Source organism: Oryctolagus cuniculus, chromosome 8, assembly GCF_051225735.1.
Source record: "Oryctolagus cuniculus isolate XC-2025 breed Fujian yellow rabbit chromosome 8, ASM5122573v1, whole genome shotgun sequence".
NCBI classification, from domain to species: Eukaryota; Metazoa; Chordata; class Mammalia; order Lagomorpha; family Leporidae; genus Oryctolagus; species Oryctolagus cuniculus.
Window position 1 is genome coordinate 4,827,387 of NC_142874.1, and position 15,155 is coordinate 4,842,541.

At 39.6% G+C, this 15,155-nt stretch overlaps 1 protein-coding gene across 1 annotated transcript; it reads right to left on the reverse strand.

Moving 5' to 3' along the window:
• Positions 1–11,428: 11,428 nt before the first annotated feature.
• On the reverse strand, positions 11,429–14,658 carry LOC149124807 (uncharacterized). Its single transcript, XM_089301854.1, is given in 1 exon segment — positions 11,429–14,658. A coding segment is annotated over 1 exon segment (2,631 nt). The 5' UTR covers positions 14,638–14,658; the 3' UTR covers positions 11,429–12,006.
• Positions 14,659–15,155: the final 497 nt, after the last annotated feature.

A 15,155-nucleotide genomic window follows, 5' to 3' on the forward strand; every position in this document is an offset into this window, starting at 1 on the left:
ATTTCTAAAGAGATGACTGTAATCAGGAGGATTTATATTTTTTAAGGCTTTAAGTGCCAAATCTCTGACCTGATCAAAATAGGCAACTACTCCAATGCGGACCTGTTCTTGAGGATAAATGTAGGTGCCACAGCTTGTAAGCATATCAAAGGTTACTGCTATTCCATAGACAGCATCATTCCTTGCCACAGTTTCAGCCTCTTCCTCATAGGAGGCTTTCCACTGTAAGAACTGTAGTCTCGACAAACATGCTTTGAGCAGTGCAACCCAGTCAAAATGAGTTTGAAGGGTTGCTGCCCATTGTGTGAGCACTTGTTCAACGTAGGGAGAGTCAGGACCTGACTCTTGAGAAGCCTTTCTTAGCATAGTAAGGTCCTTTATGGGTGTTGGAATCCAGGGCCTGAATTCTGCACCCTCTCCTACATTAACAGCAAATGTGCAGGTAGTACGGGGTCCAGCTGCTGCCCAAAGAGCTGGGGGTGTCTGAGTACTGCCACAAATGTTGGGATCCTCACTGGGTGCAGATGGGATGACCTTGCATGAGTTATTGTCTAGAGGTCCTTTAAGTTCATCCCACAGGTATATGGGGGGTGGCTGACTAGGCATTGCTACCTTATTTTTTTCACAGAGAGTTTTCTCTCCCTAAGTCATCAACCATTGTCTGCGAGACAGGGACCTGGAGTGTCAGGCTCTTATCACACAGATTCACTATGATAATCTGCACAGGATTCTGAGAGGGGGGTTTCTTTCCCATGTCTGAACGCATAAGAGCGGCACAGCACGCCAACTCTAGCCAAAGGAAAGACATGTATAGCACTGCTGCCATAACAAAGCAAATTCCTAGCACCTCAGCTGTTGATGGCATTTTGCAGGAGGTTTCCCTACATTAGACAAATAGATAGTGGTGTATCAGGCTGTAAGTATGTCCTGTGCTTAGTGGGGGACTTCCTTGACTCATTAGGTCAAGGCCATATGCCCACATGGTGTCTCCAGAGCGTCACCTCTCTTGAGTGAGGGAAGATGACTTGGTTCCGAATTCTGGGAAGATCAGTCCCTTATGTGAATTTGCCAGGTGAACTGAAAGTAAAAGGAGTAGCCAAGAAGTGATGTACGCTTCTGGGCAGTGTGTGCCTACCCTGGGGTCACTTAGACTGAGGCCAAGGACAAGGAAAGGGGCATAGGAGGGGGTTCTGTGCTCACCCTCACAGAACCAAACAGCACACAAAACACCAAGGCGCCTACTTGCCGAAATCCAGGGGGGACCTCACCGAGTCCAACACACTGTCTTTCTCTCAGTCATGCTGGCGCGCCAGATGTTGCAGTGAATTTGTTTCTGTGAGGAGCAGCATGGTGGGGGCAAGAAGCACGGAGTCACCACACAGACCCCAGGAGTCAGGTGAAAGCAGGCTTGAGGTGTGCAGCCTGCAGACTCATTTATTTCAGTTGGTACAACATCTTATATGGCCAAGACCAGCCAATCTGGTCAAGGGGTGGTCTATGCCCCAACCAATCACAGCCTGTTGCCAGGCAGTTTCCAAAGCCATCCAATCACGGCCTGTTGCCAGGCAGTTTCCAAAGCCATCCAATCACGGCCTGTTGCCAGGCAGTTTCCAAAGCCATTCCTGAGTAACTTACACTCACTTGCCAGTGGCCACCTTGGCATGGCCTTCTCATTCCACCACATTTCTCCCTTTTTATTTTTGAGCAACGGAAGGCATGATTCTTGGCCATACCATTGTTGACCCCGTTTCCATGTGGTCCCCATACGCAGCTGTGCCTGTCTTAGGTTGTCCCCCAGGGGATCTTACCCGTCATTGACTAACAGTGAGTGCAGTGGCGGATGGCCCAAGTCCTTGGGCCCTGCACCCCATGGGAGACCATGAGAAGCACCTGGCTCCTGCCATCGGATCAGCGTGGTGCACCAGTCGCAGCTGCCATTGGAGGGTGAACCAACGGCAAAAGGAAGACCTTTCTCTCTGTTTCTCTCTCTCTCACTGTCCACTCTGCCTGTCAAAAAAAAAAAAAAAAAAAAAAAAAAGAACTGGCACCCATATGGGATGCTGGCACTTCAGGCTGGGGCTTTAACCCACTGCATCACAGCACTAGCCCCAATATAAATAATACTAATTACACTGAGTTACACTTTTTGGAAAAGTTTAAAAAAACAAATTCATTAGGATTCATTAGAATCAACAAACTAATTTTGACAGTATGAGGTGTATCAAGGTTTTGGAACAAAGTAAATTGCTGCATGGTTTGGAATGTTAGCAGTCACTTTGAAAAGAATTTGGCCATATTTACTAAAGTTGATGATGCACCGTCTGGGCAGTTTCAGTCTGCAGTGTATACAAAGAAGCTCCCCTCGGCCAGGTACACCAAGACTTGTAAACAAGGATGATTATCACAGTTCAGTTAATAATACATACCAGAAGCATTTGTGAGACTGCTAGCCATCTACCACAACCTACTGCCACCTTCCAAAGTTACGGGAATCTAGGACAAATGGCCAGAATACATTTCCCAGCTGTGTCCCTATTCTGCTCCTCTGTAGTAGTGAAGCAATGAGCTAACATCCCTCCTTGCAGAATGTGAATGGAAGTGATGTGTATCACTTACAGGCTAGAGCCTTTAAGGGTGAGTGTGCACCTCCTTGCTTTTGTTTCCCTTCATCTGGCTAGATGCAGAGGAAAATGGCTCACAAGAGTGCAGGGACCCAAACACTTGGGCCATTTTCTGCTGCTTTTTTTAGACCATTAGCAAGGAGCTAGATCAAAGTAGAGAAACTGCAATTCTAACCAGCACACATATGGGATGCCAACATTGCAGGCAATGATTTTACCTGCTAAGCAACAATGCTGGCCCCAAAAATCAATGGTCATTTTTAAAACAAGAAAATGGCACCATTTAATTACTCTTTTTCCAAAATATGAAAGTACCATCACAAAAAGCAAAGAGTAAATAAATTACAGTATCTAGGAAATTATGTAGGAGATGCCTTATTAATCTAATTAAACAGGAAGTGAAAGGAGTGTATTATTAAATGTAAAATATGAAGTTTCAAATTATAAGTTGAATGTACACAAATGTGTTTCAAATATTTTTAGTTGTACCTAAATTTGTACAATATAACATGCAGAAGTGACATTTAGATTCTTTTAGATAGTAAAAATAAAAATAGATGGTAAAAATAACAGCTAATATTTACTCTATACTAAACAATATTTCTAACACTTTATGGTTTCAGGAAAAAATTGGATTGCTTCTATTATCTTAACTTTAAAGCAAATTTTAAATGAAACTGAAGCCTAAAGAAACTAAGTAACTTGGTTCCCAAGAACATTAAATCATAATTGGTGAAGTCCTGGACTAGGCATGATCTGACTGAAAGCTGCTTATTTTCCAAATTCAATGTTCTGTGTAGTTCCTATATCCTTTAAAAGGATCCTAACAGCAAACTAGACTTTCTGATAAAACCAGTATTATTGCTGCAGATGAGCATTTCTCCAAGCCAAATATTCTATTACCATCTGGAACAGAGTTTGATGATACCAAGTTGATTAAAGTGTGCTGAAAATGTCAAGCATAACATTGTATGTTAGTGGATATTCTATCCTCTAACTCTACTGGAGCTCTTAATAAACTTACAGCCAAAAAATAAATGATTGACATTTCAGTAATATGTTGATAGCACATAAGATGAAAAATTCATTTATGTCTACATTTTATAGAAACAAGAATGGCACAAAATATAAATAACATTTACAGTTAATGATTTTGATTTTACTCAGTAATACTTTTTCATTTTGGAAAAATATTATAATTAAATTATTCTACAATGTGTTCAGCTTAGATTTACCAAGTCATCAAATTTTATTCTATCTTATAAATACTGATGATTAAAACTCAGAAATGGGCCACTGTTGTGTTATAATAGGTTAAGCCACAACGTATAAAAATATATTTTCCTTAAAATGTAAAACTGTCATAATGCTATAAACCAGGCATATGTAAATACACCACTGAGAACCAAAGGTAAATGGAACTATCTTGTTTAATTTGAAGTGTTAAGAGAAATCCTTTAGTGTTCTGGCAAGATGGCAGAATAGGAAGGGAGCACACTGATGCTCCAGGGAAAGACACTTTAATAAAAGTGGAGATACTGCAGGTTGAAGAAAGAGTAGGGGAAGAAACAGCAGAAGAAACTCTTCCGGAACTAGTGATTCACAGTGGACCTGCTTGGAGAGCATGGGAGCCCACAGTTCAGGACACCAGCAGTAGACTCAACACACCAGCATTGGAACATGTGCTGTGTGGAATTACTTCCCTTTTCAATCAAAAAAAGAAAGAAAGAAAGAGAGAGAGAGATCTACCATGCCTAACATGGGAGTGTCACCTTTGGCACACCAGAGCTCTCAGGCCACACCCATCTTAAGCCTCTAAAACAGACAGTCCACTTAATCTAGAGTCATAGTATAACAAGAAAAAGCCCACAGTGAAGAAACCAAATATCTACAATATGCCAAACAGCAAATGCAAAAACCGAGGTAATAAGAACAAGGAAGTCACTATGATGCCCCCAAATGAAAAAGACACCCCAATTCAAGATTATGAAGATGATGAGATAGAAGAAATGCAAGAAGCAGACCTCAAAAAATTGATAAGAACATTAAGAAGTTCAAAAAACAAATTCTTGAACTACAAAAATCCTTAATGGACAAGATAGAAAATCTCTCTCGAGAAAATGAAATATTAAGGAGGAATCAAAATGAAATGAAACAACTAGTACAACAGGAAACTGTGATAGTGACGAGAAATCATAACGAAGTGAAGAATTCAACAGATCAAATGACAAACACACTAGAGAGCCTTAAAAACAGAATGGGTGAAGCAGAAGAGAGAATATCAGACTTAGAAGACAGAGAACAGGAAAGGATACAGTCAGACCAAAGAAAAGAAGAGGAAATTAGAAATCTAAAACATATTGTCGGGAATCTTCAGGATACTATTAAAAACCCAACATTTGGGTTCTAAACACGACCAAAAGAGATCCTCACCACGACACATTGTAATTAAACTCACCACAGTGAAACATAAAGAAAAGATCCTAAAATATGCAAGAGAGAAATGTCAGATTACTCTCAGAGAATCTCCAATTAGATTCACAGATGACTTCTCATCAGAAACCCTACAAGATAGGAGGGAATGGCGAGATATAGCCCAGGTACTAAGAGAGAACAACTGCCAGCCCAGAATATTATATCCTGCAAAGCTATCATTTGTGAATGAAGGTGAAATAAAGACCTTTCATAGCAAACAGAAATTGAAAGAATTTGTCGCTACTCGTCCAGCCCTACAAAAGATGCTTAAAGATGTGTTACACACAGAAACACAGAAACACGGTCATCAATATGAAAGAAGGTAAAGGAAGGAAACCTCACAGCAAAAGATCACAGGGAATTCAAAGCATATATTAGAACATATCTTTGGCAAATGGCAGGGCAAAGTGACCACTTATCATTAGTCACATTGAACATTAATGGCCTGAACTGTCCAGTTAAAAGACACCGATTGGCTGATTGGCTCAAGGAACAAAACCCATCTATTTGCTGCTTACAAGAAACACATCTTTCCAACAAAGATGCATACAGACTGAAAGTGAAAGGCTGGAAAAAGATATACCATGCCAACAGAAATGAAAAAGGAGCAGGCATAGCCATCTTAATATCGGACAACATAAACTTTACCACAAAAACTGTTAAGAGAGACTAAGAGGGACACTATATAATGATTAAGGGATCAATTCAACAGGAAGATATAACAATTATCAATGTATATGCACCTAACTACAGGGCACCGGTTTATTTAAAAGATTTGTTAAGGGACTTAAAGGGAGACTTAGACCCCAATACAATACTACTGTGGGACTTCAATACTCCACTCTCAGAAATAGACAGATCAATAGGACAGAAGATCAACAAGGAGACAGTTGATTTAAATGACACTATAGCACAAATGGATCTAACAGATATCTACAGAACATTCAATCCTACAGCTAAAGATTTCACATTCTTCTCAGCAGTACATGGAACCTTCTCTAGGATTGACCACATACTAGGCCATAAAGCAAGTCTCAGCAAATTCAGAGGAATTAGAATCATACCATGCAGCTTCTCAGACCATAAAGGAATGAAGTTGGAAATTAGCAACTCAGGAATCCCTAGAGCATATGCAAACACATGGAGATTGAACAACATGCTCCTGAATGAACAATGGGTCATAGAAGAAATTAAACGAGAAATCAAAAATTTTCTGGAAGTAAATGAGGATAACAGCACAACATACAAAAACTTAAGGGACGCAGCAAAAGCAGTGTTAAGAGGAAAGATTATATCAATAGGTGCCTATATCAAGAAATTGGAGAGGCACCAAATAGATGAGCTTTCAACTCATCTCAAGGATCTAGAAAATCTGCAGCAAACCAGACCCAAATCTACTAGGAGAAGAGAAATAATTAAAATCAGAGAAGAAATCAACAGGAATGAATCAAAAAAAAAAAAACATTACAACAAATCAGCCAAAGGAGGAGCTGGTTTTTTAAAAAATAAACAAAATTGACACCCCATTGACCCAACTAACTAAAAAAAGAAGAGAAAAGACAAAAATCAATAAAATCAGAGATGAAAAAGGAAATGTAACAACAGACACCACAGAAATCAAAAGAATCATCAGAAATTACTACAAGGACTTGTATGCCAGCAAACAGGGAAACCTATCAGAAATGGATAGATTCCTGGACACATCCAACCTACCTAAATTGAACCAGGAAGACATAGAAAACCTAAATAGACCCATAACTGAGACAGAAATTGAAACAGTAATAAAGGTCCTCCCAACAAAGAAAAGCCCAGGATCAGAAGGATTCACTGCTGAATTGTACCAGACATTTAAAGAAGAACTAACTCCAATTCTTCTCAAACTATTCAGAACAATCAAAAAAGAGGGAGTCCTCCCAAATTCTTTCTATGAACCCAGCATCACCTTAATTCCTAAGCCGGAAAAAGATGCAGCACTGAAAGAGAATTACAGACCAATATCCCTGATGAACATAGATGCAAAAATCCTCAATAAAACTCGCCAATAGAATGGAACAACACATCAGAAAGATCAACCACCCAGACCAAGTGGGATTTATCCCTGGTATGCAGGGATGGTTCAATGTGCACAAATCAATCATTATGATACACCATATTAACAGACCATATGATTATTACAATAGATGCCGAGAAAAACCATATGATTATTGCAATAGATGCCGAGAAATCATTTGATAAAATACAACACCCTTTCATGATGAAAACTATAAGCGTACTGGGTATGGGAGGAACATTCCTCAACACAATCAAAGCAATCTATGAAAAACCCACAGCCAACATCCTATTGAATGGGGAAAAGTTGGAAGCATTTCCACTGAGATCTGGTACCAGACAGGGATGCCCACTCTCACCACTGCTATTCAATATAGTTCTGGAGGTTTTAGCCAGAGCTATTAGGCAAGAAAAAGAAATTAAAGGGATACAAATGGGGAAGGAAGAATTCAAACTATCCCTCTTTGCAGATGATATGATTCTTTATTTAGGGGATCCAAAGACCTCTACTAAGAGACTCTTGGAACTCATAGAAGAGTTTGGCAAAGTAGCAGGGTATAAAATCAATGCACAAAAATCAACAGCCTTTGTATACACAAGCAATGCCACGGCTGAGGAAGAACTTCTAAGATCAATCCCATTCACAATAGCTACAAAAACAATCAAATACCTTGGAATAAACTTAACCAAGGACGTTAAGGATCTCTATGATGAAAATTACAAAACCTTAAAGAAAGAAATAGAAGAGGATACCAAAAAATGGAAAAATCTTCCATGCTCATGGATTGGAAGAATCAATATAACCAAAATATCCATTCTCCCAAAAGAAATTTATACATTCAATGCAATACCAATCAAGATACCGAAGACCTTCTTCTCAGATCTGGAAAAAATGGTGCTGAAATTTATATGGAGGCACAAGAGACCTCGAATAGCTAAAGCAATCTTGTACAAGAAAAACAAAGCTGGAGGCATCTCAATACCACATTTCAGGACATACTACAGGGCAGTTGTAATCAAAACAGCATGGTACTGGTACAGAAACAGATGGATAGACCAATGGAACAGAATTGAAACACCAGAAATCAATCCATACATCTACAGCCAACTCATATTTGATCAAGGGTCCAAAACCAATCCCTGGAGTAAGGACAGTCTATTCAACAAGTGATGCTGGGAAAATTGGATTTCCACATGCAGAAGCATGAAGCAAGACCCCTACCTTTCACCTTACACAAAAATTCACTCTACATAGATTAAAGACTTAAATCTACAACCTGACACCATCAAATTATTAGAGAGCATTGGAAAAACCCTGAAAGATATAGGTACTGGCAATGAATTCTTGGAAAACACCCCAGAAGCACAGGCAGTCAAAGCCAAAATTAACATTTGGGATTGCATCAAATTGAGAAGTTTCTGTACTGCAAAAGAAACAGTCAGGAGAGTGAAGAGACAACCGACAGAATGGGAAAATATATTTGCAAACTATGCAACTGATAAAGGGTTGATAACCAGAATCTACAAAGAAATCAAGGAACTCCACAAAAACAAAACAAACAACCCACTTAAGAGATGGGCCAAGGACCTCAATAGACATTTTTCAAAAGGGGAAATCCAACGGGCCAACAGACACATAAAAAAATGTTCAAGATCACTAGCAATCAGGGAAATGCAAATCAAAACCACAATGAGGTCCACCTCACCCCAGTTAGAATGGCTCACATTCAGAAATCTACCAACAATAGATGCTGGAGATGATGTGGGGAAAAAGGGACACTAACCCAGTGTTGGTGGGAATGCAAACTGGTCAAGCCACCACGGAAGTCAGTCTGGAGATTCCTCAGAAATCTGAACATAACCCTACCATTCAACCCAGCCATCCCACTCCTTGGAATTTACCCAAAGGAAATTAAATGGGCAAACAAAAAAGCAGTCTGCACATTAATGTATTGCAGCTCAATTCACAATAGCTAAGACCTGGAACCAACCCAAATGCCCATCAACAGTAGACTTGGTAAAGAAATTATGGGACATGTACTCTATCGAATACTATACAGCAGTCAAAAACAACAAAACCCAGTCATTTGCAACAAGATGAGGAATTTGGAAAACATCATGCTGAGTGAATTAAGCCAGTCCCAAAGGGACAAATATCATCTGTTCTCCCTGATCTGCGACAACTAACTGAGCACCAAAGGGGAAACTTGTTGAAGTGAAATGGACACTATGAGAAACAGTGACTTGATCAGCTCTTGCCCTGACGGTTGATGTACAATGTAATACTTTATGCATTTTAGTATTTTTTTTTTGTTCTAGTACCATTGGTTGAACTCTGTAATTAACACACAATTATTCTTAGGTGTTTAAATTTTAACTGAAAAGTGATCCCTGTTAGGAATTTGGAAAACATTATGTAGAGTGAAATAAGCCAATCCCAAAGGGACAAATACCACTTGTTCTCCTTGATAGGTGACAACAAACTGAGCACCAAAAAGGAAACCTGTTAAAGTGAAATGAACACTATGAGAAATGGTGACATGATCAGCCCTCACCCTGACTGTTGATGAGCAGCTTAATATGTTATCCCTCTTAGTATTTTTTTTGTTTGTTCTACTTAATACTTTTGGTTGAATACTGTAATCAATACACAATTCTTAAGTGCTGAAACTTAACTGAAAAGTGATCGCTGTTAAATATAAGAGTGGTAATAAGAGAGGGAAGAGATGTGCAATTCGGGACATGCTCAAGCTGACTTACCTCAAACGGTAGAGTTAGAAACATACCAGGGGATTCCAATTCAATCCCATCGAGGTGGCATGTACCAATGCCATCTCACTAGTCCCAGTGATCAATTTCTGTTCACAATTGATCATAATGATAGGACTAAGAACCAAAGGGATCACATAAACAAGAATAGCGTCTGCAAATACTAGCTGATAAAATAAAAAAGGGAGAGAATGATCCAACATGGGAAGTGAGATACACAGCAGACCCATAGAATGGCAAATGTCCTAACAGCACTCTGTCCTCATAATCAGCCCTTAAGGCATGCGGATCTGGCTGAAATGCCCATGAGAGTATTTCAGGCATGGAAAGCCAAGACACTCTGGGGAAAAAGAAAAAAAACCTAAATGAAATATCTCCATGAGTGAGATCACAGTGGAAAGAATGGGTCATCAAAGAAGGAGGTACCTTTCTCTGAAGGGAGGAGAGAACTTCCACTTTGACCATGGCCTTGTCTAAATATGATCAGAGTCAGTGAACTCAGGGGGCTTCCATAGCCTTGGCAGCTCATGACAAGAGCCTCGGGTGATTACTGATGCCATAAACAAGAGTGTCAATTTGTTAAGTCAACAACAGGAGTCACTGTGCACTTACTCCTCATGTAGGATCTTTGTCCTTAGTGTGCTATACATTGATATTTAATGCTATAACTAGTACTCAAACAGTATTTTTCACTTTATGTTTCTGTGTGGGAGCAAACTGTTGAAATCTTTACTTAATGTATGCTAAACTGATCTTCTGTATATAAAGAGATTCCAAAAAGGTGCACAAAAAAATGCCAAATTACTTTCAGAGGATCTCCAATTATACTTACAATGGACTTCTCATAAGAAACCCTACAGGCAAGGAGTGCAAGACATAGTCTAAGTCTTAATACAACATTGTCAACCCAGAATACTGTATCCTGCAAAGCTCTCATTTAAGAATGACAATGAAATAAAGACCATTTGTAACAAGAGTAGGAAGAATTTTCAATCACAAAGTGGCATTACAAAAGATGTTTTAAATGAAGTGCTACACTAAGAAACACAGAAAGATAGTCATCATGATAAAAGAATGAGAAGGGCTGGCACTGTGTTATAGCAGATAATGCCACCATCTACAGCACCAGCATCCCTTATGGGCACTGATTCAAGTCCCGACTGCTGCACTTCTGATGCAACTCCCTGCTAATGTGCCTGGAAAAGCAGCTGAAGAGGGCTCAGGTCCTTGGGCCCCTGCACCCATATGGGAGACCTGAAATAAGCTCCAGACTCCTGGTTTCAGATTGGCCCAGCTCCAGCCAGTGCAGCCAATTTGGGAGTATGCCAGTGGATTGAAGACCTCTCTCTCTCTGGCCTCTGACTCTGGCTCTATGTAACTCTGCCTTTCAAACAAATAAATAATCTTTCAAAAATCTGAAAGCAAAAAAAAAATACTCGAGCAAAAGTACAAAAGAAATCCAAAGTAAACAATAGGAAACTTTATGAAACAATGTCAGGACAAAGTCATTACTTATCAACAGTCACTTTGAATGTAAATGGCCTCAACTCTCCAGTTAAAAGGTACAGACTGGCTGAATGGATTAAAAACAAAACCAATCTGCTTGCTGCCTACAAGAAACATCTCACCAACAACGATGCATGCAGACTGAAAGTGAAAGGATGAGAAAAGATATTCTATGCCAATGGAACACAAAACAGGACAGATGTAGCAATGCTAATAGCAAAGGAAAGAGACTTTAAACAAAAACTACTAAAAGAGACAAAGAATGGCACTATATAATGATTAAGGGATCAATTCAACAGGAAGATGCAAGTATAAATAAATGTATATGCACAGATGCTTAGGGTCCTGTGTGAATTTTCTGATGGATTATAAGATGTGACTTCTTGCCAAAGGCTTTTCCAGTCATTACATTCATAAGGTTTCTCCCCTGTGTGAATTCTCTGATGTTTGATGATTACTGACTCCAGCCAAAGGCTTTTCAGGATTCATTACATTCTTAAGGTTTCTCCCCTATGTGAATTCTCTGATGGATTATGAGATGTGACGTCTGGCCAAAGGCTTTGCCACAGTCATTACATTCATAAGGTTATTCCCCTGTGTGAATTCTCTGATGGATTATGAGTTGTGACTTACAGCTGTAGGCTTTGCCACAGTCATTACATTCATAAGGTTTCTCCCCTGTGTGAATTTTCTGATGGATTATGAGCTGTGACTTATAGCCAAAGGATTTGCCACAGTCATTGCATTCATGAGGTTTCTCCCCTGTGTGAATCTTCTGATGTTTGATGAGGTCAGACTTATAGCCGTAGGCTTTGCCACAGTCATTACATTCATAAGGTTTCTCCCCTGTGTGAATTCTCTGATGGATTATGAGATGGGACTTTTGGCCAAAGGCTTTTCCACATTCCTTGCAATCATAAGGTTTCTCCCCTGTGTGAATTCTCTGATGGATTATGAGATGTGACTTACAGGTGAAGGCTTTTCCACATTCCTTGCATTCATAAGGTTTCTCCCCTGTGTGAATTCTCTGATGTTTGATGAGGTCAGACTTACAGCCGAAGGCTTTGCCACAGTCATTACATTCATAAGGTTTCTCTCCTGTGTGAATTCTCTGATGCGTGATGAGGTTAGACTTACAGCCATAGGCTTTGCCACAGTCATTACATTCGTAAGGTTTCTCCCCTGTGTGAATCCTCTGATGTTTGGTAAGGTCCGACTTACGGCCAAAGGCTTTGCCACAGTCATTACATTCATAAGGTTTCTCCCCTGTGTGAATCCTCTGATGTTTGGTGAGGTCAGACTTACAGCCGTAGGCTTTGCCACAGTCATTACATTCATAAGGTTTCTCCCCTGTGTGAATCCTCTGATGGCTAGTGATTGCTGACTTCTTGCCAAAGGCTTTTCCACATTCCTTGCATTCATAAGGTTTCTCCCCTGTGTGAATTCTATGATGGATTATGAGATATGACTTACAGGTGAAGGCTTTTCCACAGTCATTACATTCATAAGGTTTCTCCCCTGTGTGAATCCTCTGATGTCTAGTGATTGTTGACTTCTTGCCAAAGGCTTTTCCACATTCCTTGCATTCATAAGGTTTCTCCCCTGTGTGAATTCTCTGATGGATTATGAGATGTGACTTACAGGTGAAGGCTTTTCCACAGTCATTACATTCATAAGGTTTCTCTCCTGTGTGAATTCTCTGATGTTTGAGGAGATCTGCCTTATAGCCAAAGACTTTTCCACATTCCTTGCATTCATGAGGTTTCTCCCCTGTGTGAATTCTCTGATGTTTGATGAGGTCAGACTTACAGCCGTAGGCTTTGCCACAGTCATTACATTCATAAGGTTTCTCCCCTGTGTGAATCCTCTGATGTTTGATGAGGTCAGATTTATAGCCATAGGCTTTGCCACAGTCATTACATTCATAAGGTTTCTCCCCTGTGTGAATCCTCTGATGCTTGATGAGGTCAGACTTATAGCCATAGGCTTTGCCACAGTCATTACATTCATAAGGTTTTTCCCCTGTGTGAATTCTCTGATGGCTAGTGATTGTTGACTTCTTGCCAAAGGCTTTTCCACATTCCTTGCATTCATAAGGTTTCTCCCCTGTGTGAACTCTCTGATGGGTTATGAGTTGTGACTTAGAGCCAAAGACTTTTCCGCAGTCATTACATTCATGAGGTTTCTCCGTGGTGTGAATTTTCCAATGTTTGATTAGGTCTGTCTTCAAGCCACAGGCTTTTCCACAGTCATTACATTCATGAGGTTTCTCACCTTTGTGGATTCCCTTATGTTTGATGAGCTGTGACTTGCACAGAAAGGCTTTTCCACAGCCATTTCATTCATAAGGTTTCTCTCCTGTGTGAATTCTCTGATGCACTACAAGCTGTGACTTCTTGCCAAAGGCTTTTCTACAGTCTTTACAATCATGAGGTTTATCCTCTGTATGAATTCTTTGCTGTGTTATGAGGTATGATTTCTGGAAAATGGTTTTTTGGAACTCATTACATTCATGAGGTTTCTTCTTTGTGTGAATTTTCTGATGTCTAATGAGATCTAACTTCTGGTACGTGGTTTCTCCACATTCATTACACACATGGGAGATCCTACAAGGCTGACATGCATAAGGTTTTTTCTCTGTATGTTGTCTCTGATCTATTGGAAGATCTGATTTGTAAATGAGAGGTTCCACATACCCCATATCTTCATAGAGTTTCTCTCCTGTGTTGATTTGTTGATGCTTACTGAGGTTAGTATTTTTATGAAGAGTTTCTTCTATTTGAGTTGTCTTTCCAACAGTAATTGTTGACTTATTACAGGGGTCTCCCATATGGACCGTGCAAAATCTAAAGAATATCTTCTTCCTTTTGAAGTCTTTCCCCTGTCCACTATGTTCAAATGAAGGCTTCACAGTCTGAATCTTGTGATCCTCACTAAGATGCTCACAGCACTGGACAGAGTTCCCAGGTACCTTAGCGGCATCAAGCTTCTCTCCAGCTTGTAGCTCATCAGGCCCACCATGGGGATGCACATTGTGACATACATTGCATTCCTCAGGTTTCATTGCTGAATAACTTCCCTTTTTGATAATCAGTTTTGAAACATGACTTGAACTTAAATTAAGTCTTTTTATTAATTCAACTCTCTTGGGAGTTGATGTCTTGCTATTTGTCATAACATCCTGCTTGAAATCTTTTTCTTGAATTTCCTGGTTCATCCTAATTATGTCATCACTTTTCATGGCAACTGAAATGAGGAAAACAAAAATCACTGAATCACATATATGTGCTTTCTCCTGGAATACTGATGTAAAGGGAATGAAGTTTCTTGTTATCTAAGTGGAATAAGATTTTAACATAATCAGTGGAAGACACTTATTTATGCTCATTATGATTTTTTTTTCCTTAAGACATTGATATATTAGGTTGTACCAATAGATTTCTTAATTTTCAATCATGATCATGTTTACTACTTGAATTTTATTCAAGTATGGCAGAATTGCTTTCCTGGTTAGATGTATTAATTTGCTGCTTATGGTGCCTTCATCCCAAAATAGTGCCAGTATAAGCCCTGGCTACTCCGATTCCAATAAAGCTCTAGCTTATGTAAACTAGAAGGCAGCAAATAATGGTTCAAGTGCTTGGGACCCTGTGATATGTTAGGGAAGATTAGATGAAATTCCAGACTTTTGGCTTCAGACTAGTCAGACCTAAATTTCACAGGCATTAGGGGAGT